Below are 26,661 nucleotides of genomic sequence, written 5' to 3'. Positions count from 1 at the left end.
GTCCCCTTTTTTACAAAACATGCCCTGACTGCTCCCAGATGGGGCCCAGCCATCCAGGCTCCCAGCACAGAAATCTCCCATAGAACCAACTAGGGTGCTTGTGCTTGTGAGTTTACCTGCGTATCTCCTCACTTTTTAGCTCCATGAGGACAGAAACAACAGATTTCACTCAAAATCCTTCACCTCAAGTAATGGGCCTGGCATTGTTGGTGCTTAATAGACACTTTTTTTAATAAGTTCAGTGAAATGCTCTTCACCATTCAATGATTTTTAAATGGCCCAAGGGATGTATTCATTAGTTTTCCTTGTTTTATGTATTGGTACTCCTTAAAAGCTCTGTTTAGAAAAAGCAAAAAAAATCTAAAGCTCAAAAATGTTTAGCTGTAAGCCCTACAAGGGCAGGAATTTCATGTTTTACTAACTTCTGCATCCCAAGCATACTTTGGCTGTGCCTAATACATAGTAGGTGCTCAATAAATGTGCTGAATAGGCAGGGCGTGGTGGCTCATACCTGTAATCCCAGCACTTTTGGAGGCCGAGGCAGGCCTATCACCTGAGGTCAGGAGTTCGAGACCAGCCTGGCCAACATGGCGAAGCCCCGTCTCTACTAAAAATAAAAAATTAGCCAGGCATGGTGGCATGTGCCTGTAATCCCAGCACACAGCCTGGGCAACAAGAGCGAGACTCTGTCTCAAAAAAAAAAAAATTGTGCTGAATGAATGAAGAGCCTTGACTATGAAGTATTCCACACACTAAACAGAATCCAGTCCTTTTCTCTATTAAGTGTTTAAATGTATTTATTTATTTTCCTGGGGGTAATTTACCATTTTAACCACTTTTAAAGTCCAGTGGCATTAAGTACATTCACACTGTTGTTCATCTATCTTCACCTTTCTCTTAGGTTTTTCATTTTAAACCCTGAACTGCACATCACATTTCAAGCCATTTGAAAGAGGAAAAGTTCATTTTTATTACATGATTGTATAGTGGTAAGAAATTAGCTATTCCTATTGCAAACTAGCACCCAGGATGATCTCTTTAGAAATCGCTTTGTCTCTCATGTCTGTCTGTCCGTCTGTCTGTCTCTCTCTCTCTCTCCCTCCCTCTCTGTCTTCCCACTCCCCATCAACTTTCACCTTGCCCCTCTTTTCACCCTCCCTCAACCATGTACCTATTATCTACTCTTTGACACCTAAATCTAACTTTCTCATCAAATGTAAAAGTGTGAAAGGGCTTGGAGTTTATAGAATCTAAACACATCATTTTACATGTGAGAAAATAAGTCGTATAAAAGAATACATGAATTCTCTCAAAAACAGCAATCAAGACATTAGAATGATTTTTCCATCTATTCATCCACCAAGTCACACCCTTCCTCCTCTGTGTATTGTTTGGGAGTAGTAAGTTATAAATATATCTGCATCTAAATAAACGCTTGTGATTCTAACATCTAACATCTAGATGTGTGTGTGTGGGGGGAGGGTGTCTGTGTATGATTGGTCAAACTAACCCAGAGGTCAAGCTAAACCCAGAGTGTGTTTAGCATTCTGCCTGAAGGCCTAGGATTACTTACTAACAGCAAAGAGGGGGAAATGTTTTTAACTGACAATCCAAAGTGGAATATACAGTATTGATCCTCTAATTGACCCTACAGTAAAAGAATAAATAAACTGACCTCTTCAACAGAAAAAAACGGCTCTAGACTTTGTTGACTCAACAAAAAGAGCTCACTCCTGCATTCCCTGACTAGTTGATTCCTGATCCAACTGATGCAGGTAAGACCTCCTGAGGAAGCACCTGATACCACTGCACATGACAATGAACTTGGGAAACCATGAGCTGGAGTGTAAGCTCCCTTAGGACAAGAACCAACCATGCCTTTTTGTTCTCCCTCCACACGTAGCAAAGAGCTCTGCACACAGCAGGTGCTCAAAACACATCTCTTTACTCCATGCATTCATTTGCCCAGTGAGTCACAGGTTTTCTTCTTGAATCATTGACTCTCACTGGTTAGTTGAGTTTTAGGATGATTGAGGAGGAGAGGTGGGACTATGAGTGTGTTTATTTATTACATATGGGCATACACATGGTGTATATGCAAGGAGGTGCACATCATGTATACAAGACTATGGATGTTTGCATGTGTTTCTTTGAAGGTGAGTATGTCTTAAGTTTTTTAATCAATCAGCAAACAGTTTTTCAGAACCTACTAAGTACAGGACCCCAAGTGTGTTTTAGACATTAAACAGTTCCTGCCCTCTAGGAATTCAATAAAGAATGCAGAAAGAAACAGCCTGTGGAGGCCCCTCAGCTAATGAAACCTCCTGAACTCCAGTCTATATTAGGTTTGCCAGCTCTTTTCCCTGCAACACCCAAAGCCTCCTTGTGTGGAACTACAGTCACTTGTCACTGAACAACGGGGATATGTTCTGAGAAATGCATCGTTAGGCGATTTTGTCGTCATGCAGACATCAGAGTGTACTTCCACAGCCTAGATGGTGTAGCCTAGTACACACCAAGGTTATGTGGTATAGCCTATTGCTCCAAGGCTATAAACCTGAACAGCATGTTACTGTACTGAATACTGTAGGCAATTATAACACAAAGGTAAGTATCTGTGTTTCTAAACATAGGAAAGATGCAGTCAAAATGCAGTAGAGAAGACAAAAAATGATACACCTGTGGAGACTCTTACCATGAATGGAGCGTAGAAAACTGGGAGTTGCTTTGGGTGAGTGAGTGAGTGAGAGGTGAGTGGTGAGTGAAAGTGAAGTCCAAGGACATTACTGTACGCTACTGTAGACCTTATAAATACTGTACACTTAGGCTACACCGAATGTATACAAAATATTTTTCTTTCTTCAACAATAACCTCAGCTCACTGTAGATTTTTTTACTTTACATACTTTTTAATTCTTTTAACTTTACAACTGTATGAAATATTTTCTTTCTTTTTTGTTTCTTTTTTTGAGATGGAGTTTCACTATTGTTGCCCAGGCTGGAGTGTAATGGCGCAATCTCAGCTCACTACAACGTCCGCCTCCCAGGTTCAAGCAATTCTCCTGCCTCATCCTCCCAAATAGCTGGGATTACAGGCATGTGCCACCATGCCTGGTTAATTTTTTATATTTTTAGTAGAGATGGGGTTTCACCATGTTGGCCAGGTTGGTTTCGAACTCCTGACCTCAGGTGATCTGCCCACCTCAGCCTCCAGAGTGCTGGGATTACAGGTGTGAGCCACTGCACCCAACCTCTTTCTTTATATCCTTACCCTATAAGCTTTTTTCTGTTTATCAAATTTTTTATTTTTTAACTTTTGAAACGTTTTTGTTAAAAACTAAGACACACACACACGCACATTAGCTTAGGCCTGCAGAAGGCTGGGATCATCAATCTCGCTGTCTTCCACCTCCACATCTTATCCCACTGGAAGGTATTCACGGGCAGTGGCACACATGAAGCTGTCACCTCCTATGATAACAATGCCTTCTTCTGGAATCCCTCCTGAAGGACCTGCCTGGGGCTGTTTTACAGTTAACTTTTTTTTATAAGCAGAAGGATTACACTCTAAAATAATGATTAAAAGTATAGCATAGTAAATACATAAACCAGTAACAGTCATTTTATTATCAAGTATTACATACTGTATATAATTGTTTGTGCTAGACTTCCATACTGCCGGCAGTGCAGTAGGTTGGTTTACACCTCAACACAAACACAGAAGTAATGGGTTGCTGCGCTGTGACATCTATGATGTCACTAGGCCATAAGAATTTTTCAGCTCCATGATAACCTTATGAGACCACTGCAGTCTGTCTTTGACCAAAATGTTACGGGGCACATGACTGCATTTCATTTTTGCTTTACTTGTCATTCTTCCCCTTTGCGCTTCATAAAGGCAGACCTTCATGGTACCCACTACCCTGTGCTATATCACACATGATTCATATGTTAGATATTACTTTTACTCTATGAGTATTTTTTTTCAGAAGGAATCTCACTTTGTCACCCAGGCTGGGGTGCAGTGGCATGATCTCAGCTCACTGCAACCTCCGCTTCCTGGATTCCAGCCATTCTCCTGCCTCAGCCTCTCGAGTAGCTGGGATTACAGGCATGCGCCACCACGCCAGCTAATTTTTGTATTTTTTTGTAGACACAGGGTTTCAACCATGTTGGTCAGGATGGTCTCAATCTCTTGACCTCGTGATCCACCCGCCTCAGCCTCCCAAAATGCTGGGATTACAGGCATGAGCCACCGCGCCCAGCCGTGAGTATTATTGTCCGTCTCTCCCCTCTGGAATGTAAGCTTCTCCATTTGGTCCAACACTGGACCTGATGCACAGCCCACAGGCCCTCAATAAATACTTGTTGAATGAATGAATGTGTCCTTCATGTCTATAACTTCAGCATCTACCACAGCGAGTGAAGTAAATAAGCAAAAGTTATATGACAAAATGTGTACGCACTTTGGTCAGTGAGCTTCAAAACAGGGTGTTTGTGCCACTCTCATTACTCCAGTTTAGAACTGAGATTCCAAGAGTATTATTTCCTTTTTCCTCTCAATTTGTGGAATCAATATCCCAGTTTCTTCTCCACCTCACTCCTGCCCCAAGAGATTCTAAGATGATGGTAGAGTGTGGTGGGTGAGTTCCCACATCCGGAGCCAGAATTCAAATCCTGACACCTTCGTTTCCTAACTAACTGTGAGACTTCACAAGTTATCTGACCTTTATGTGCCTCAGTTCCCTCAACTTTAGGATGAGAATTTAAAATAATACTAATACTTCCTAGGGTTATTATGAACAATAAATTAGCTAATACATGTAAAACTTTTAGGAGAGACCTGGCATCAAGGTTGGCTATAATTATCATTAATCTCTTTCCCACCCCATCAGCTTTGCAAGTGACATTTAATGGAGATGGAGGGGGCAGGAAGGAAGAAGGGAGAAGCTTGTGAGAATTCTGTGAGTTGATGATGGGAAATTAAAATATAGATTTACCATAATTGACCATGAACTAAAGCCTTCTGCCCAATATATTCAAGTAGCAAAGTTTCTTAAAGTGTAGAATGATATACTTAAATTTAAACCCAAGTTATCATGGAATTATACTCATCTGAAACAAAGTTACGTGCTCGGTTCTTTTAGAGGCTATAGGCTCTACGTGGCGCTGTCCAACAGAATTTTCTCTGATGGTGGGAATGTTCACTGTAATCTGCACTGTCCCATACAATAGCCAGTAGGCACATATGGCTATTGAACATTTGAAATGTGGCCAATATAACTAAGGAAATAATTTTTGTTTGTTTATTTTTTGAGATGGAGTCTCACTCTGTCACCCAGGCTGGAGTGCAATGGCACGATATCAGATCACTGCAACCTCCACCTCCTAGGTTCAAGCGATTCTCCTGCCTCAGCCTCCTGAGTAGCTGGGATTACAGGCACACACCACCACGCCCAGCTAATTTTTGTATTTTTAGTAGAGATGGGGGTCTCACCATATTGGCGAGGCTGGTCTCGAACTCCTGACCTCAAGTGTTCCACCTGCCTCAGCCTCCCAAAGTGCTGGGATTACAGGTGTGAGCCACTGTGCCCAGCCTATTTTATTTAACTTTGGTTGTTGTTAACTTGAACAGCCACATGTGGGTAGTGGCTCCCCAACTGGGCAGCAGAGCTATAGGGGATTTGATATACGAGCTCCCTGACTTGGTCCATGCCTGCTCTCAAGCTCCTGGTCTCCTCCTTTTCCTTGCCCCAGAAATCAACACGCACAAGACCAAACTGCTGTTCCACACCTCTATGGCTGTGCGTATGCTGGCCCATTGCCTGAAATATCCTTCCTCCATATCCACCTCCAAACCTTATCAAACATCTTGTTCAGATTTCATTTCCTCAGGACAACTTTCCTTAACCTCCTCCTGCCTACCTCCCGCTACTGCCGACACAATCTACCATCACTTCCTCTGTGTTCCTCTGCATCTGTTTCTGTCGCCGCTCTCATCATCCTGTAGTTGTAACCTATTTTCTGTGACACTAACAGGCTATGAAAATTTTGAGGACCAGGTCTTATGCATTTCTTCATCCTAGCGATGTGTGCCCATCACACAACACATGTGCAGTAAATATTTGCTGATCCTGTTATTAATTTTTAAATATGTGAATGTTTTCTTAAAATTATTTTTGGAGTATTGACAACCACTCTGTGATTATGGGAACTATTTAAGTCAAAGTCTATTATGAAGCCAATTTTCAAATAATGAAAAGTTCTTAGAGTATCAGTTGAAGTTCTACTTATTTCAAACCATATCAATATAACATTTTAGTACAAACCAAATAATATAATTTTTCCCTTAGAGTTCCCTAGAACAAAATCCTACCTATAGCTCCTCCTCCTAAGGGTCGGAAGTCTCTTGGATTTCAGAAACTGATCTTGTCACTGATCTGTCCCCAGTGCCTGCAGTCACTGACTAGGGAGACATGGATGAGATTTAAAAACAAGAAGACAAAAGGACCTGATTTAAGGCTTGTCATGGATGCCATGAAATGGGAATTCAGGGTAATCTACCCTTGCGGCACCCTATATCCAATCTTACCCCCAAGAAGGAAATAATTAAAACCCTATCCATCACAAAAAATAATGTCCATAAGTGATGTGTGTCTGCCTAGTGACATGTTATGCAAAAAAGTATTGTCCGTTTTCCTTATTCTTTGGCAAAGCTCAAGAAATCGTCCTTTCATAGATTATGTGGCATTTGTTGCAATATTAACCTGGTCTGATAGCCACACTGGTTCATATTTTCCCATCACGATTTTCTAATTTTTTACTTAAATTCTCACACAAGTGTTTCTATAATTAGAATAAGCTCGGATGGATACATTTCTGTGAACCTAATTTCTATGAAATATTTCCCAAATACCAAGCATCTGGTGAATGTATTTTACAAATGATTGTCTTTCCTGACCTCCAGGAACTTACAGTTGAATAATGCAAACAAATGAATACACAGTGATGAGAAATGCATACGTGTGGGTACAGCATGGCAGAAGGTCCTTGAGGAGAATGGATTTCAGAATGAATATGAATCCAGAGGACTTTACCTTCAAATCAGACATAGATTTGACGTTTGTTTTCTTATTAATTATGTGGTTTTATGTTGAAATGCACAAACAGCACTTTCTAATGTAATGAACATCGATTTAACAAATAACTAAGTTCTTTAGATCATTTAGATAAGTCTGTAATTTTCCTATATATTAACAGATTTTAAAGTCTTTTCTCTGGTTTTCCTTTTCCCTTGTCCAATACATATCTTCCAGAATTTTAATCAAAGTAGATATTTCAAAGAAGACAGTGGTCTGAGATCTCTTTTGCAGTTTCTAATGAATAATGTGAGATAAACATCTTTTTCTAAAATGTCTCATTTAAATATAGGGATATCAATTTCTCTTTTTAACCTCCTTATAAAATCTGCCCATCTAAGAGGAACACTGATTAAGTGTAAAAATTATGTTCTATATGTTATTGGAATTGCTTGTGAATTCTACTAATATAACATGCACTTATTTCCAAAATGTGTCTATTGCTGCTCAGAAAAGGAAGATCTGGTTTTCAAAGAGTGTGTTTTGAGGTTAAAAATGAAGATAGTGATCTTAACTCTCTCAAGATTTGTGAGGTTGGCATGCCATCTATCTCAATAATACCTAACAAGAATGTCAAATGGACAGAAACAGCCATGGTAAGCGGGTGCTTGCCGCTGACAGTGATTGCTGTATTTTGGGTGATGGGGAACACCATTTCCATTAGTTCAAGTGAAATAATATGCCCTGCCAACTCTAGGCATCAGTGTATTCAATACCCCTGCTGTGCCATGTCCATTTTCTGTTGCTGCAATTAAAAATCAGTCGATACAAAGTCAAAATGTTGTACATTCTTCCCCTATCCCTTTCCCTGTCTCTCTGTTTCCAGCTTCACCGGAAGAACATGTCACTATGGCAACCAATCCCTCCGGTGCACAGACCTAGTCAACCTTTCTAGTCAGACTGCCAAGCAAAGCAACAGGGAATCAAAGCTCTGAACGGAACCGCCAGAAACCATGAATTCCATCCATCTCCCTTTCTCTAAGTGGGGTTAACCAACACAAGAAGGGATACCTCTCTTATTCTAGAAGGCATTCAAGGAAGGAAAAGTAAGAATATCCTTCAGCAAATTCTCTCAGTGTTTGCTGTTCATTATTAACACGAATTCTCCCTCACATTTCAGCTAACTTCCTCTTATTTCAATTTTAAAGAAAGCAGAAAATCATGGATAAAATAACACTTTATAAATCTGAGAATCTCAACACTGTTATAAGGTCACTCATTGTCAAAAACTATTCTAGGCCCTCTTGTTTTCCTGCCTTGACATCCAAACCCAAGTTGGTCTCTTCTGGACTCCCCTAATATTTTGTACATCTTTACAAAGTGGTAGTGCTCCAAATGGGTCACCTTGTTCCAATAAGACCCCAATTGTGAAGCAAATGGGATATTGGTTGTATTAACACACCCATAACAAAATCGGCTAAAATCCCTAGTCATTCTAAAGAAGCTACAAAACAAACACTTAGATAGATTCTGTCTCTGAAGCCACCTCACCTAAATCTGACCTGACCACCTAGACCAGATCCACTGCTTGTCATTCTTAAACAATTGACTTTTTTGCAAATTAACAATTTTTTCTGATCAATTGCACACTTGTATCTATCAAAGAACATCAGTTCTCATAAATATTATTTTAATACAACAGCAAACCTCACAGCATTATAATGAGACATTAAGAACTGCTTTTATATCTTGGCCTCAAAAACTTTGCAAATAATAGTATCTTTGTCATCTTGACATCACCATTTAATAGTTAAAGAGAATGAAACACAAGGGGAAAAAAACCAGACTCATAAAATCTGCACATCTTCCTAGGATGTAGCTACCACAGAAGAGAACATATTCCTTTCTTCAGAGCAGTATTAATACACATTCAAACAATATTCCAGTGGGTTGACAACAGGATGGTTCCCAAAGTATAAATCATACAAGGTTTACAAATTCCATCAGATAAGCACAATTTTTTAAGTAATGTGATCATATTAAAGTATCAAATAAATTTTTATCATTAGCAAATGCAGCTTGTTTTCTGTTTTGACATACACTTTGGGAATTTTTATATACATTTTCTGAAAATCTTATTTTTTTCTCTCTGACATGTCAGCCCACTTTGGTGTTACTGAAAGAACTATTTTTTTTTTTTTACTTATTAGACCTTGTTGATATTTGATGCACATAAGTCACTACAGTCAACCACTGTTTCAGAAGGAGACATAAAGAATTGTGATATGATGCTGCTGGTCAGCTGGCTTTGAGCTGCTTACAGGACAGGGGCTGTGATTTATTGATGTTTATATGACCAGTGCCTACACCATACCTGGTATTGTATAGCGCTCAGCAAACGTTTCTGGTTTGAATAAGGCCTTCTCTGTGAAATGTTTCCCCCAATTTTCCTTGATTAAATCAGTTCAACAAAAATTATTAGGAGCCTGTCTACCCCTGACACATGACTCCTAAAGGGCTTCCTTTAAGAGCACAAACAACGTTCGAGATTCCCTTCTTCTCAGAGGCTGATGAAGCATTATCCTGGATAAGAACCCTGGACCATGGGGTTCCCCTCGAATCCCGACAGAGACGCGCGAAAGGAGAGGCAGGGGAGAGATTTAAGCCTGCACCAAGCTTCATTAACAGCTATTGGGAGGCAAGTTCTGGCCCCGAGGCTCAGCCAGGCCTGGATAACCGGCCCGCCTGGAACCCAGAGACCTGATAGCCTGTGGCCTGGGGAGGAGACGCGAGGGGCTGCGGGGGCCTAGAGGCGCCGGGCTCTCCGCAGCGCCACGCCTTGCGCCCGGCGCTTACCTTTCCGAATGAGGGCGGCGATCTCGGGGTCGAAGCCCTGCCGGTGGCACTTCCTCCAGAGGCCCATGTTGGTGGAGTTGTACTGCCGGCTGCACTCGTCCACGGGGCTCATGGCGAACAGCTGTCGGCGATTCCGGGCCCGGAGGAGTTTGCCCTCCCAGCGGTCCAGGCGCGAGCGGCTCGCCCGGAGCGGCAAGTTGTTGTTATTGTTGTAAATGAAGCCGGGGTCGACCCGGCGGGTGTTGAAGGCCTTGCACCTGTCCCTGTGCTTCCTGGCGTCCGTCTCGTACCAGTGGTCGGAGCAGATGGCCACGGCCAGCATGCCGAGGGCGCAGAGCGCTAGCGAGAGGCCAGTGTAGAGCAGTAACCTTCCGGCAGCCATGCCTCCGCTTGGCGGCTACACCATGGGCATGATCCGCCGCAGCCTCGCCTTCCCTCGCCGCACCCGGAACAAAGCGGCCGGCGGCCGAGCTGGGGGAGGGGGCAGGAGAGGGACTCGCGCCGCGGCGCCCCCTCGGCCCCCGCCTACCGGAGCGCGGCCCGGGGACTGCGGGGATGGGGGCGGGCGGCCTAAAAAGTTCTGATCCGGAGAGGCTCCCGCGGGCTCCTGGGCATCCTCTGAGGCAGGTGCAGCCTCCGGCGGCGGCGAACCCAGCGCGGCCGCCTCCCGCCCCCTCTCCGCCCCGCAGGAAGCGACTGCCCCGAAGCAGCCGCCTCGGCTCCCAGCCCGGCTTCGGGCGCCGCTGCCCTCGGGCCGGAAACTAAATGCCAAGTGTCCTCGGCTGCGGTGGGGCTTGCGGCGGTTTCTTTTTGCAGGATGGTGACGGGACAGAACTCGCCTGTCTCTCTGAGGGAGACGGGGGGTGCTGTCAGGAGGCGCCACTGGACCACCGGGTGAAGTGGAACGCCCCCGATGCGGCCGGCGGGCGAAAGAAACCTCCAGGCGCTGGGGCCGGCTTCTCCGAGTCCCTCCTGGGTCTCCGGCTCAGAGACTCTCCCCCTCCCCGTCTGCAAGCAAAGACCTGGGGCGCGCACCCAGAAATGTTCTTCCTCTTTGGGTCGGGTCCTCTTAAAATCTCCGTTCTCTGGTCATCAGCAGGTCGGTTGCTCCTTCTGACCCGCGTGCTGCGCTCAGAGGCGCACTCCCCGCGGACGCACGGTCTCGGCCGACCTTTCACCGCGAGCTCCCCGGTGCCCTGCCTCTGGCATCGCCATTCAGGCGGCCCCTTGGGCCGACAGCGCGTTCACCTGGGCGGCGTTACCGGACGAGTCCCGGCCTGGGGTCTGCGGAGACTGGGCGGCTGCTGGCGGACGCGAGGGGCGGGCTGCGCGGCTGAGGGCGCACCGGGCAGCGCTCACTGCGCGCGGCGCTAGGGGCTCAGCCCACCGCGCCTTCAACACCATGGACAGGTCACGCCGCCGCGGCGTGCTGCCCGCCCAGCCGCCAGCCCCCGAGCGTCACGCAGCTCTTCCCAGCGCCGTCTTCTGCCTGGAGTGTCCACCTGGCCGCCTCCGGACCCGGCTCTCCCGCGACGCCTCCGCCTCAGTTCATCTGGCACCCGGGATCCCCGAGAGCCTGCCGCCCAGGTGCAAAGAAAATGCCGCAGGCACCGAAGAAAACCCCGGTCCCGGTCCCGGCCCCTCCAAACAATCCGCCCCTTTCTCCAGCCACCTGAGCCCCTGGCACTCTGGCACCCCGTCTGCTCTGCCCAGCTGGGCTCAGTCGCTCTCAGATTGCACCATTTTCTTCGCAGCCCACCCGGGCGCCGAGATGCAGGCTCCCTCGGCAGCGTGCAGAGAATCCCGTCCCGGCCTCGGCGTCCCACGATCCGGCTCCCTGCGCGCGGTGGCCGCTGAGATGAATGGGGAGAGGGTGGGGGAGGGAGGCTGGGTCACTCCGCTTCCCCTCGTCGCCTCCTCCTCTAGTCGCGGCGGCTCCGAGGCCTCGCAGGCTCGGCTGGTGCCCGGGAGGCGCGAGAACCCAGGCTGCGCCCAGCGCACTGGGAAAATCGCAACGCCCGGTTGCGGGCGCCGGAGGAAGCCGCTGCCGCGCTCTCTCGTCGGGCGCGGGTAGCTGCAGCCTTGGCTAAAACCCACAGACGAGAACACCGAGCGCGCAGCCAAAAGCTAGTGATGTCATCCGTGCAACGTGAGCCTCATCTCTTATTTTTCTAGTCTCCTTAAAGATAAACTGCACCATTTCCCAGGCACGAAATGTCTAAGTCTTATTCTTTGACCAGGCAAGTCAATGGTGTCTAGATAGGTATGTGCCCAACCACATCCATATTTATGCACATATACATATATGTGGTATGTAGCATGTTTCCATGCATTATTATAAATTTAGGGATGTTGCCTACAGCTCTTGTGTCTCTTTTCAGCCGAGGAAAATTCTCTGAAATCCACCACAGTTATTTAAAGGAAAAACTGCTTATTGCGGAGTCGGCCTTCAAAGGGGCCAAGCGAGCTCCCTGCATCCCCAGTTTGGGTCGCTGGTGACTTGGGAGGCATTTGATCTTTTTTTCCCCAGAAAGCCACAGGCGCTACCTTGCAAGCTACAGGCGTTTCCACCCAAGACTGAGCTGAGAACGGCTGCGGAGTTATCTGGCCAGCCCCAGTCCAGTCCCAAGCCAGAGCCAGGCACCCCGACACACACCCACCTCCACCTGCCCTCCCTCCTCGGCAGGAACAGAAAGAAGAAATTTGGCTGATCCACTCAAGACAAGGAGAGAAATTTAATGGTGGATGGGGGGTGGTCGGTTAGTAGATATTTTGAAAACGCTGGAGAGCTCGAGCGTTGAGGAGAGGAGGTGGGGTTAAAGGAAACCTCCATGCGCCGTTTGTCATTTTGTAAGGGTGGCCGCTGGATTTAGGCTCTGCAGGGGCTCTGGGAGGTAGCGCCGGGCCCCAGACCTTGAGCGGGTGGGCCCCAGGCAAGCCCCGCTTCATGCCAACTTCAGCCCCCTGCTCTGCTCACGTGAGACGGCGCCGCAAAGGCTGGGAGCCTCCCTCCCGGCATCAAACGCTGGGTTTTTCACTCTAATGCTCACCCCTCGTTTTCACCCTCACTCCAAAGTCGAGGTCCAGCATTGCCAGGTAAAGAGTCGCCCTGGGGAAAAAGAGAGTGTCTGACACCCTGCTTTGCACAACGGGGCTTGTGAGCCAAAATGAGCGCACCTCCACCATATTCTTTTTGTCTTTTTTTTTTCCTCTCTCTCTCTCTCTCTCCCCTTCCTGCATTTTGAAAAGCGCGAACGAGGCGTTTCAGTGCCATCTAGTGGGGGAGGGGCGTGCCTCGCTTTCGCTTTTCACCCCTGGATTCTGCAATGGGATTTGCCCAAGGGACAGCAGAGCCTGAGGAGGCCCGCTAGATTCTCGGGTGCCCGGCTGGTCGAGGGACTGCAGGCATGCGCCCTTGGCCAGATCTCTGCCCTCTGGCTTCCCTAGGATGTCCAGATGGAGTCAAGTGACTTTGGCCCCAGTGTCTTCTCATCTTCCTTTCTACCCACACTCCTTAACCAGTGCACCCTCCCCCAACCTTGAAAATAGAGAAACAAATAAGCGCAAACACTGTGCACTCATGCAGACAACATCTTAAATTTCTAAAGTTATCTTCTTGACTAAAGTCCAGAGCACTTTTAGGCCAACAAGCTGCCTGCATTTGATAACAGGGAGGTAGAAAAGGGGTGAAATGACATGTCTACAAGGTCACTCGCGAAATCAGGGCACAGGGGGCCTTCAAGCCCCAGTCTCCTGGTTTCCAGCTTTCCTCTCTTCTTAAACCCAGCTGAAGGGGGTGCCCCTGAGACCACCGGCAGTCCAGGCAGTTGTTCATTCCTAGTAAATGTACCTGTTTATTTTGTCCTTATCTTTCCTTCCTCTTCCATTGTGCCACCCATCTAGTTTCTCCTGGCCTGTACCTGAGGCCTGCTTCCAAGGATGTGCCTGGCCTACTCCCCAAGGTCCTCAGCAGTGCGTATTTCGGGCCCTGCTTGCAATGGGAACCCAAATGGTACACTATCCTCTTTACTGAACATCATTAAAATTCTATTTTGAAATGTTTGTCCTTGATGAAATCCCAAAAATCCTATAAAGTTATTGATTCGTGGCCTCCTTTGAAGTGCAATTACCTTGGGTAGCCCTATATTATTATGGGATGATCCTGGTCCTCGGGCTAAGACAGTTGCAAGACTATCTTTTCTTAATTGGGTGATCTAAGTTTCTTCCTGCTGCCTGGTTCCTGCTTCCGATTCCTTCCACTCTGCTAGCTACAGCATCACCATCTTTGTGTTTCCAACCTATTTCTTCCCATTTGCACCAACACTGTCCCAGATCATAGGATTTCAAAATCAGAAGAGTCTTTAGGGTCAAACACACATGTACTAATGCATGAATCTCTTTTACAACATTTTCCAAAGAGTGAGTGACCAGCTTCTGCTTGCACACTTGAAGTGATGGGGGAATCACTTTGTCTGCAAGTGGCCCACTCCACTTCGGACAGTGTAAGTAGCTACACAGTTCTTCCCTATACTGAGCTTTCTCCTAAGTCTGTATAATTATACTCATTGGCCTTTGTTTTTGCTTTCTAGAGGCCCACAGATGAGGCCTGATTTGTCTTCCATTTAGTGGTCCTTCTTGCCCTTGACATCAGTCATCATGTTCTTCCTACACCTTCTTTCCTCCAGACTAAATACCCCTTGTTCATTCTTGTGCTTGCTCTTCTTTGGTTTCTGATACTTTCTGGTTGTTAGTGTTCCTTTTAGCTAATACCTCCTTCATCTAGAAGTCATGTAAACCTATGAAGAAAATTTGGTAAGTCTGTCATGTTTTTATATGACCTTTGTGGAGTTCTAATGATCCTCACTTCCTCTTCTGGGAGCCCATGAGTCATCCCCTTCTTAAGCCATTCCTAGAAACTTGCTCCAAAATGGCATTAAGGTCATTGATCTGTGATTTGTGAAATCTGCATTTTTGAAATTTGGAGTTTCATTGGTTCACACCCACCCACTCCCTTTTTTAAAGCAACATTAACATTCTGCAAGCTCTCTCTAAAGTCACCGACAAAGGTTGAGACATCACTGAAAGTTCTCTCCATTTCCTGGAACACAGTTCACCTGGAGCAGACAGATGTTTTCCTCCAATTTCTTCACCCGTTCTGAACTGTCTTCAGTTACCATATTGTTCTACCCTATACCACACCTTCGGCCTGAAAATCTCTCTTTGACATTGTCAATTGAAAGCAAAATAAGTTGATGAGATGTTCTTTCTCTTTGCCATATATCAATATTAATATTACACAATTTGGCCAGGTGCAGTGGCTCACACCTCTAATCACAGCACTTTGGGAGACCGAAGTGGGAGGATTGCTTGAGCCCAGGAGTTTGGACAAGCCTGGGCAACATAGTGGGATCCTATTTCTACAAAGCTGGGTGTGGTGGCATGCACCTGTGGTCCCAGCTACTCAGGAGGCTGAGGTAGGAGGATCACTTGAGCCTGGGAGGTCGTAGCTGCAGGGAGCCATGATGGCACCACTGCACTGCAGCCTGGAAAACAGAGTGAGACCCTACCTCAAAAAAAAAAAAAAAATACACCATTTGTCTAGAGCAAAGTTTCCCTACATATTCTTATTTCTTTTTTCATAATTAACTTTGCACAATTTGGACATTATTTGTAACCCAAAAGTTATTTTGAGCTCTAGCCCTCCTGACACAGTTCCCAGGTCAATGGCATGCTAGTATTTATGGGTGAACAGGTGTCTTTCTTTTCTCATGCAGATCTTCTTTCTAAATCTCAGTGGTTTTTTTTGGTTTTTTTTTTTTTTTTTTTTTTTGAGACGGAGTCTTGCTCTGTCCCCCAGGGTGGAGTGCAGTGGCACGATCTCGGCTCACTGCAAGCTCCACCTCCCGGGTTCACGCCATTCTCCTGCCTCAGCCTCCCGAGTAGCTGGGACTACAGGCGCCCACCAACACGCCCGGCTAATTTTTTGTATTTTTAGTAGAGACGGGGTTTCACCGTGTTAGCCTGGATGGTCTCAATCTCCTGACCTTGTGATCCGCCCGCCTCGGCCTCCCAAAGTGCTGGGATTACAGGCTTGAGCCACCGCGCCCGGCCTAAATCTCAGTTTTAAGACTGGGCAGGGTGGCTCATGGCTGTAATCCCAGCACTTTGGGAGGTCGAGGCAGGGGATCACTTGAGGTCAGGAGTTCAAGACCAGCCTGGCCAACATGGTGAAACCCCATCTCTACTAAAAATACAAAAATTAGCCGGGCATGATGGCAGGTGCCTGTTATCCCAGCTACTTGGGAGGCTGAGGCAGGAGAATCACTTGAACCCAGGAGGTAGAGCTTGCAGTGAGCCAAGATCATGCCACTGCATTTCAGCCTGGGTGACAGGTGAGACTCAGTGTCAAAAAAAAAAAAAATCAGCTTTAGAGAGTCATATTAGTTTAACTACCTTCCTTCTCTTCTTCCTCATCTTCCTCCGCCCCACCACCATATTAATCTTCTTAAATTCCACAGTTATCCTTTAAAATCCTGTAATAGGGCTGGGCACAGTGACTCACGCCTGGAATCCCAGCTTTGGGAGGCCAAGGAGGGCAAATCACTTGAGTCCGGGAGTTTGAGACCAGCATGGCCAACATGGCAAAACCCCATCTCTACTAAAAATACAAAAATAAGCCAGGCATGGTGGTACAGGCCTGCAATCCCAGCTATTCGGGAGGCTGAGGCATGAGAGTCACTTGAAACCAGGAGGTGGAGGCTGCAGTGAGCGGAGATCATGCTGCTGTACTCCAGCCTGGGTGACAGAAAGAGAGTCTGTCTTAAAAATAAAATAAAATAAAATTCTGCAGTAGTTTCACCTTGTCTGTACTGTAAAGTCAAACCTTTTACATCTCTATAAGACCCTGCCCAGGGCTTCAGCCTCGCCTCTAACGATGACTTCCTCACTCTCAAAGAAACACCCTCTAAACATGTTTTGAAAGCTCCACATTGGTATCATTCCTCTTGCCCACATAATATCTAACTGCTCTGGTTTTTAAGATTCTTACAATTACAGGTGCCTCATATATCAATAGGTCAAATAAACATCATTTGATCATCTCACTAGAAGCTAAAAAGACCACCAATTAAACCCAACAAACATTCTTGATATGTAAAAGGTCTTCCTAAACTAGAGATAATTTTAAATGAATGAGATCATCTCCTACATAAAGAAATATTTCAAACTAGTAGGAATAAACACAACAGAAAAAAATGTGCAAAGTTTATAAAAAGACAATTTACAGAAGAAGAAATTGAGATGGAAAATTAACATATTAAAAAAACCTCACTAGTAATCTACGGAATACGAATGTTTTTAAAATACTGTTGTTTACCCACCAGATGGGGAAAAAATGTACATGTCTGTTAATATCAAGTATTGGCTGGGGCATAGAGAAATATGCTCTTATGCACTTCTGGTGGGAGCATGAGCTGATAGAGCCACCCTACAGGGCAATTTGGAGTCACTGTTTAGATGAAAAAGACATGGGCTGGGCGCGGTGGCTCATGCCTGTAATCCCAGCACTTTGGGAGGCCGAGGCGGGCGGGTCACGAAGTCAGGAGATCGAGACCATCCTGGCTAAAACGGTGAAACCCCGTCTCTACTAAAAATACAAAAAATTAGCCGGGCATGGTGGCGGCCGCCTGTAGTCCCAGCTACTCAGGAGGCTGAGGCAGGAGAATGGCATGAACCCAGGAGGTGGAGCTTGCAGTGAGCCGAGATTGTGCCACTGCACTCCAGCCTGGGCGACAGAGTGAGACTCCGTCTCAAAAGAAAAAAAAAGAAAAAAGATGAAAAAGACATGTCTCTATGTCTCTATGACCCAGCAGATATCCTTCTGTACTTGTATGCCCATGTCATCACGTAACTATCTTCTCTTGTGTATCTTCACATCACTCCTCTGTGCATCTCCATCTCCAAATTACCCTCTTCTTATGGGGACAACAATTGCTATAGAGATCTACCCTACTCCAGTTTGACCTATCTTAATTATCTTAATTAATTACATCTATGATTATGCGATTTTTTTTTTTTTTTTTTGAGACAGAGTCTTGCTCTGTCACCAGGCGGGAGTGCTATGGCTCAATCTCGGCTCACTGCAACCTCTGCCTCCCAGGTTCAAGCGATTCTCCTGCCTCAGCCTCCCGAGTAGCTGGGACTACAGGCACACACCACCACGCCCAGCTAATTTTTGTATTTTTAGCATAGACGGGGTTTTACCATTTGGCCAGGATGATCTCGATCTCTTCACCTCATGATCCACCCGCCTCGGCCTCCCAAAGTGCTGGGATTATAAGCATAAGCCACTGCACCCGGCCATGATGATACTATTTCTAAAGAAGATCACATTCTGAGGAACTGGGGGTTAGGACTTCAACCCATAACTCTACTTTTCATACAGAAAAAAGGGAGCATAAGAAAATATATATGTATCTACTTATTTGTGCAAAATCAAAGGGTAAAAAGCCAAGTAGGCAACAGTAAGTTGACAGCAGGAAGCCACTAGCACCCTGGGTTAAAAGCAACATTGAGAGACCCCAGGGCAAACAAATGAAGGTCTACATACCGTAGTATGTCTCAATGTTTAAAAGAAGTCAAATCACAAATTTTTAAATCAAAGTGTGTTCTATCCTTCTATATTACAAATACCTTTATGATGACAAAATTTTGAAATAAATATATGTAAAGTTATTTCAGTTTTGTTTTTTTTTTTTATAGAGACAGGGTCTCATTCTGTTACCCAGACTGGAGTGCAGCAGTGTACTCCACTGTAACCTCAAACTGCTGGATTCAACTGATCCTCCCATCTCAGCCTCCTGAGTAGATGGGACTACAGACGTGTGTCACCACACTTGGTTTATTTCCGTATTTTTTTGGTAAAGACGAGGTTTCACCATATTACCCAGGCTGGTCTCAAGCTCCTGGGCTCAAGTAATCATCCTGCCTTGGCCTCCTAATGTACTGGGATTACAAGCATGAGCCACCATGCCCAGCAAGTTATGTTTCTTGCATAAATAAAAGTTGGCAAAATAGCATGTGCTGGTGAACCAGCAATGTTCAAATACATAGTAAAATAAAAGCATTTCATAATTCATAACTAATTATACATATTTTTTCTTATTTTTCTTGATGTTTACTCCAGAAAAATCATTAATCCTATTGCTATAATCAAGATTTTCACATAACTTCTATTGATGGTAATGCCAAATGTTCTTAACAACTTTTTGATTCATTGTAATTTTTAGATCATTTTTTGTTTCGTTTCCAGACAGGGTCTCTCTCTGTAGCAGAGGCTGGATTGCAGTGGTGCCATCACAACTCACTGCAGCCTCGACCTCCCAGGCTTAAGAGATCCTCCCACCTCTGCCTCCTGAGAAGCTGGGACTACAGGTGCATGCCACCGCATTCAGCTAATTTTTATATTTTTAGTAGAGATGGGGTTTCACCATGGTTCCTAGGCTGGTCTCAAACTCCCGGGCTTAAGTAATCTGTTCACCTTGGCCTCCCAAAGTGCTGGCATTGCAGGCATGAGCAACCATGCCCAGCCAGATAGGTTTTTTTATTATTTTTTTTATTATTATTAATTTCAACTTGGACAAATTTCACTCTACTGAGACAGTAACACTTTTATTGGAAGTATTGGTAAAATTTTTAAAGCATACTTATTTTGAAATTTTACATGTTATTTCAAGCACTGTAACAATCATCTATGAAAAGCTCTTAGTGCAGAACAATATTATATTTTACTTTTATCATGTAAATCATGATCATATATACCATTATTTTACCATCTCTTAAAGTAGTATCTAGATCCATATAACATTTCTTAAGTTCTTCTTTCAAATATTCCAGTGCTAGGATAAAGAAAACCAAAAATCAAAACATATTCCTTAATTTATTAAAATCTGTCTTTAATCAAGACCATATCTCGATCTATAATGGTTGGAAAATAGTTTTTATAGACATTACTTTGGGATAATGAATCTTCTCCTTTAAAGTCTTTCTTTTGTTTTCTTGTTCAAGCCATTCTCATGCCTCAGCCTCCCAAGTAGCTGAGACAAAGGCATGCACCACCACACCTGACTAACTTAAAGTCATAAAAACATTTTCATTTTCTCGTTCTAATGTCCTAATATTTTATTAGAGTATCATTTTGATTTCACATGCAGTTCATTTCTATTTGGAGAAAAACATTTTCTTTAAAATTTAAAAATACATTTTAAAATTTAAGTGAGAAATTGCCAAACTTAGATTTGAATTTTTACAGATTTTTGTTTCTGTACATAATTTTTTTACATTATTTTTTCAATTTAATCCTTGGATTTCGTTTGGCTTATATGTTAAAAATCCTCAAAAGGAAACTAAGTCAGAAACCTTTTAAGGAGGACTCCCTTTCAGGACCTCCTACCTATTTTGTTTACATTATTAATAATAAGCAATAGTTCATATCAAAGAATTGTGGATAGCACAAATCCAAAATTGATTTCCTTTTCCACCAAAGACCACATTTTGCTCTATATGTGAGCCTCATCTGTTGTTTCAGGTAGCTGGTACAGCTTATATCTAGTATACCTTATGTCTTTTCTAAATAAAATTTAATGACTTCAGCAGCATTTTTTAGTCAGAATTTCCATCATATGTCTTCAAGTGGCTATAAGATCAAATTTAAATGTGCTTTGTCTGTGGATGGATTCAAGATATAGCACAAATACCTATAATCTTTTAATTTCTCCAAAGAATTTTATGACTATTGGCTCAAGCTGAGGCCACATCTCTTAGTAACACATTAAACTATGTATGATATGTGACATTAGCATGTTTCTGTATTTTAGGCCAAAATTCAGAATGGGTCGAGAAATATAGTTAAGAGCAACATGAATTGCTTAATATCGCAAAACAGTCCTCAGTTACCGTGTACAACTGTTGCAAAATATCATCCTACTTCCCGTGTAACTCCAGAACCATGAATTGGAACACCAAAGGAAGACAGAAAATGGATACTTACGCCTTCTGGGAAATTATACTTCCTTATTCAAAAATCTACTGAACGCATGCTGTCTGGGAGAAAAGATTGACAAGTTAATCATTTTGTCCTCTTTTGTGTCTAAGTGCTTCTACCTTCAGATCCTCCCAGCACGTCAAAGCAAAATCCACCCCCAACATCAGCAGCAACACAACCCAAAACACTTAATGGCACTCACATGCAGTTGTCTTTTGTTTTGAGGATACAGGCCAAGAGGCATCTCGGAGCATTTTCCTGGGGCCCGTTCTGTGTTAACCAGAAGAGCAGAAGTTTAGGGTCACAGTCCATGCTGTGCAGACCTGATGCAAGAACTCAAGACATAGAGGCAACCGTGAATTCTTCAGTTCAGTTATTTGTGTGTGTTTGGAATATGCAGAGCCCTCTAACATGTGGGGTTGGGAAGGGACCCTCTTGCTGGGGACTAAGGGCAGCCTAGCTGAAGGAACAAAAAAGGAAGAAGTATTTCCTGAAACCTGGAACCAGGTTTGCCCAACAGAAGCTGGAACCATGGAGACACCTGTTTGGCCAGAGCTGGAGCCACGAAACAGATGCAGCTGTTGCTAGAGTTGCTACTTGTGGCAGAGAATAAGGGAGGAATACCTGGGCTTCTCCCTTTCTTCTGCTCACCAATCTCTTGCCAGAACCTCCCAGGGCCTGCACTCAGCGGGAAGCCAGCTGACATGGGAACCTTGGGACATGCCGATTTCAGTCCACTGCAGTACAACAGAGCAGGGAAGGGCAAGGAACAAATGTTAAGGCAAACAGGACAGGGTGAACTGGCACACAGTGAAACTTCAGAGACATTCCAATAAAATCAGAACCAAGATAAATATGCTGTCTCACATATGAATATATATGATGGTTTTTGAGATAGGGTCTCCCTCTGTCAGCCAGGCAGGAGTGCAGTGGCACACTTACAGCTCACTGCAGCCTCCACCTCTTGGGCTCAAGCAAGGAGCCCAGAGTGATCCTCCCACCTCAGCCTCCCTAGTACCTGGGACTACAGGCATGCACCACCATGTCCAGCTAATTTTTTTTGTATTTTTTTTGGTAGAGATGGGGTTTTGCCATGTTGCCCAGGCTGATCTCAAACTCCTCACCTCAAGCGATCTGTCCTCCTCAGCCTCCCAAAGTATTGGGATTACAGGAGTGAGCCACTGCATCAGGCTACTGTTTAATATATTAGAGGTCAAGAAAAGGGCAGGAAACAAAAATAAGTGTTATAACCATTGGAAAGGAGGATGCAAAACTATCGTTATATACAGAAAATGACTGAAAATTCAAAAGAATAACAAGCCAATAGCACTAATAAAAGTTGGATAAGATGGCTGAATATAAGAAAAATAAACAGATACCAATACTTTCCAACATAATAGCAATTAATTATTAGAAATATATTGGAAAACTCTTCCAGTCAAGATAACAACAAAAACTATAACACACTTATGAATAACAGTTATAAAGAAAGGAGACGATATGAAGAAAACTACAAAACTTCACTGAGAGACATAAATGATATAAACAAAATGTAAAAACCTATCATGTTCTGGCCGGGCGTGGTGGCTCACACCTGTAATCCCAGCAATTTGGGAGGCCAAGGCAGGCAGATCACCTGAGGCCAGGAGTTCAACACCAGCCTGACCAACATAGTGAAACCCCATCTCTACTAAAAATACAAAAAAAAATTAGCTGGGCGTGGTGGCACCCGCCTGTAATCCCAGCTACTCGGGAGGCTGAGGAGAGAGAATCGCCTGAACCTGGGAGGCAGAGGCTGCAGTGAGCCGAGATCACGCCACTGAACTCCAGCCTGGGTGACAGAGCAAGACTTTGTCTCAAAACAAAACAAACAAAAAAAAAACCTACCATGTTCCTAAATGAAACAACTCAATACTACAAAAGTGTCGATGCTTTTCAAAGTCATTAATAGATTTAATACAGTGCCAATTGAAACCTCCATTTGTTTGATTTGGAACTTGAAAAAATAATTTTCAAGCTAATCTGAAAAAATATTCATGACAACAGCTAAAATATTATTAAGGGATAATCTTTCATAAATATTAAAATATTTTTTAATCACAGTATTTTAAATAGTGTGATACTCACTTCTTAGACTCTGCATTCCCCATCCCAGAAGCCTCAGTATTTTTTCATAAATAAAAAGAACAAGACATGATTCACTAAAAATCATGAAAAACATGATTTGTAAGAAATTAGACCTGTAAGTGACTACAATTCCTCAAGATCTGGAAAAGTGACAAGTAAATGGCAGCCTCCCAGCCAGGTTTTGACCTGAATGAGTGCACAGCGATGCCCCTCGGCCTATGCAATGCCTCAAAGTTTTCCAATCGTTGAATTCTGGGCTGAGGAGGCATAGGTTATGTGGACAGCATCCCATTCTACTTCCAACCTGACTTCTGAGGCTGGATCCTGAAAGTCCTGATCACTTGCTACACTGTCTCCTATAGACTGAATTGTGTCCCCCAAAAATTCATATATTGAAGCACTAATGCCCAATGTGATGGTATTTGGAGATGGGGTCTTTGGAGGTAACTGGATTTAGATGAGGTCATGAAGGTAGGGCCCTCGTGATGGGATTAGTGCCCTTATAAGAAGAAGAAGAGACACCAGAGTTCTCTCTCTGCCACACGAAGACACAGTGAGAAGGCAGCTGTCTACAAGCCAGTATCTGAGCCCTCACCAGAAACTGACCATGCTGGCAACCTGATCTCGGACTCCCAGAACTGTGAAAAATAATTTCTGTCATTTACGCCACCTGGTCTATGGTATTTTCTTATAGTAGACTGAGTAGACTACGGCACTACTGCCCCCATAGCAACTCGAGGAGACACAAGTTTGAACCATAATGTGGAGGGTCTCCCCTACATCCTGCCCAATCAAGTGACATTTTTACATGTTGCAGGACAAGGTATTGACAGTTCTAGAGTGGGATAACTCTCAATTCCCCTTCTAGATATCCAGTATTTCCAGGGGAGGGGGATTTTCTATGTATTACCAGGACTTCATTGTCTACTTTTCCTTTTTTATTCCCCCACCTGACAGCCATGGTTGCTGACCTCATTCATTCATTCTACACTTACTAAGTGCAGGTACTCTTCTAAGTTCCTGGGAGACATCCATGAATAACAAACAAAGATCCCTGCCCTCCTGGAGCATATACTCTACTATGGGAAACAGGTAAAACCCAACTTAATGAAAAAAAAAATTTTTTTTTTTTTGAGACAGAGTCTCTCTCTGTCACCCAGGCTGGGGTGCAGTGGTGTGATCTCAGCTCACTGCCACCTCCGCCTCCCGGGTTCAAGTGATTCTCCTGCCTCAGCCTCCCAAGTATCTGGGATTATAGGTGCACACCACCATGCCTGGCTAATTTTTATATTTTGAGTAGAGACAGGTTTTACTATGTTGGCCAGGCTGGTCTTGAACTCCTGACCTCAGGTGATCTGCCTGCTTCAGCCTCTCAAAGAGCTTGGATTACAGGCATGAGCCACCATGCCTGGCCATATTTTAAAGGATGATAAGTGCTGTAGGAAAATAATGTAGGTGTTATGTAATGAATGTGTTCCACTGAAGTTTTTATGTTGATGCCGTAATCTCCAGTGTGACTATATGTGGAGATAGGGTCTTCAGGAGGTAACTAAGGTTAGGGGGGTGGGGCCCTGATCTGATAGAACTGGTGACCTCATAAGAAAAGGAAGAGATCTCTCTCTTTCTTTCTCTCTCCACATGAGCACGGAGAAAGGCCATGTGAGGACACAGTGAGAAGGAGGCCATCTGCAAAGAGATTTGGCAAAGGCCAGGAAGAGAGCCCTTAGCAGAAACTAAACCCACCAGCACCTTGATCTGGGACTTCCAGCCTCCAGAACTGTGAGAAAACAAATACCTGTTTTTAAACCACTCAGTTCATGGTGTCCAAATAAAAATCATCAAAGCAACGCCAAAGGGAAGTCATCTCAGACAAAAAGACATAGGGAATCATCTCAGGAAAGAGAGAAAATTGCACAATCCTTGGAGGGTGCGTGAGAATTTTGTGGTGGACGGCTTTATTGACCTACACTCTCTCACTCTCTCTCTCACACACACACACACATGCACACACCCACAAACAAACCCTGGCCCACCACAACACAGCCACATTAGCCCAGCCAACCCCAGACTCCAGCTTGGCAGTGGAGGTCATTCCTATCAAGGGGAACCTTGAGTGTGGGGATTTCCATTCCTGCACTGCTTCCTGAAGATGCCAGCCTTACTAGGAAGCGCCCCACTCTAGAAAAGAAATTGCTTATCAACAAAGCCCTATGCAAGCCTCGGAGGCACAGCCGAGGGCGTTGCATTAGAGAATGCTCACACGGCCACAGCCTGCCACAGCTGACACAGGCACAAAAAGCAGCTCACTCATAACAAACCAGAGGTTGGCTGAGTAAGTCGTAAGATAGTCATTCAATAGAATGACAAGCAGCCATTAAAATTAACATGTTGGTGTTATATTTAAGAATGCAGTGAAATACTCAAACAGATACTGGTAAGTGCAAAAAGTAGGATGTAAAACTGTGAGTAAAATCTGATCCAAATTTTGTGAAGAAAAATAAATGACAAGGAAATACACCACAATGTTAGGATTATTTCTGGGTTATTTTCTCTTTAAGGGTTTTTGTATTTTCTAGATTTCTACAATGAACATGTATTACCATGTGAGAATAATGGCCATATTAAGATAGCAAAGGTACTCACATTCAAAGGCTTATATATATGATTAATTCTCCATGTAGCCAGCCTTCCCGAAATTCCTACTGAACAAATTCATTCAGAAGCACAAAATCTATAAAGAAGCCATTGACATCCAAAATTAAAAGTACTCTCCATAGAGATAATTCTGCTTCTAAGTGCTTTGAACTATATATTTTTGCCTTACTCTTTTTGACAGTGAAGGGTCTTTTCAGGAGAAAAAAATCATGATTTTTTCCAGGGTTCTCTGTTCATTGCTTTCAATTTTCCATCCTTTTATGACATTTATGAGGCAAAGGCCATCTCCTCCCTCATCTGGTCAGTATGTTTCAGTCTGATGGGCACCTGCTGTAAAAAAGCACAGGTATGGCACAGGACTTTACATGACTTTGCCAAGCTTACAAGGCCAGCTATGGAGGGAACTGACAGGGGTGGAGCTCAAATCAGAACCGAGCTGGGGCAGTGGAGAGGGTAAGTCACCACTCCTGGACTAGTGGTGTCACAGAAACAGAATCAAGAAGCAAAATAATGGGACCCCAAACATCCACATGAGGAAAGAAAAAAGGCCAGAGAGGAGGCAGGAATTATGAACAGAAAGCAAGATTCTGGAACAGTGAAAGGACAGTCCTGCAAAGAAAACCAGAACCCCTTGAACCTCCTCAGATACCTAAAAGACAGGGCAGGTCAGAAGAAAAGCAATGAGCCAGCTACTCAGGAGACTGAGGCAGGAAAATCGCTTGAACTGGGAAGACAGGGGCTGCAGTGAGCTGAGATCCCGCCACTGCACTCCAGCCTGGGTGACAGAGTGAGATTCCATCTCAAAAAAAAAAAAAAAAAAAACAACTATGAGCATCCAGCTCCCATTTGTTGGTGACCATCTTCATTTAATCAGATGAAGAGAGTCACTCAGAGAGTGATTTG

The 26,661-nt window shown here is 44.3% G+C and overlaps 1 protein-coding gene across 1 annotated transcript in view; it reads right to left on the bottom strand.

Annotated features, from left to right (window-relative positions):
- Nucleotides 1-10,564, bottom strand: part of TMEM178B (transmembrane protein 178B) — a 404,309-nt gene extending 393,745 nt beyond the window's left edge. Inside the window, exon 1 of the mRNA XM_003270949.2 lies at nucleotides 9,936-10,564. Coding sequence (XP_003270997.3) covers nucleotides 9,936-10,317 — 382 coding nt within the window. The 5' untranslated portion in view covers nucleotides 10,318-10,564. The remainder of the gene's footprint in view (nucleotides 1-9,935) is intronic.
- Between the last annotated feature and the right edge of the window lie 16,097 nt (nucleotides 10,565-26,661).

The sequence above is a fragment of the Nomascus leucogenys genome, chromosome 13 (genome assembly GCF_006542625.1).
Source record: "Nomascus leucogenys isolate Asia chromosome 13, Asia_NLE_v1, whole genome shotgun sequence".
In the NCBI taxonomy this organism is placed as follows: Eukaryota; Metazoa; Chordata; class Mammalia; order Primates; family Hylobatidae; genus Nomascus; species Nomascus leucogenys.
This window is presented reverse-complemented; position numbering and strand designations above follow the sequence as displayed.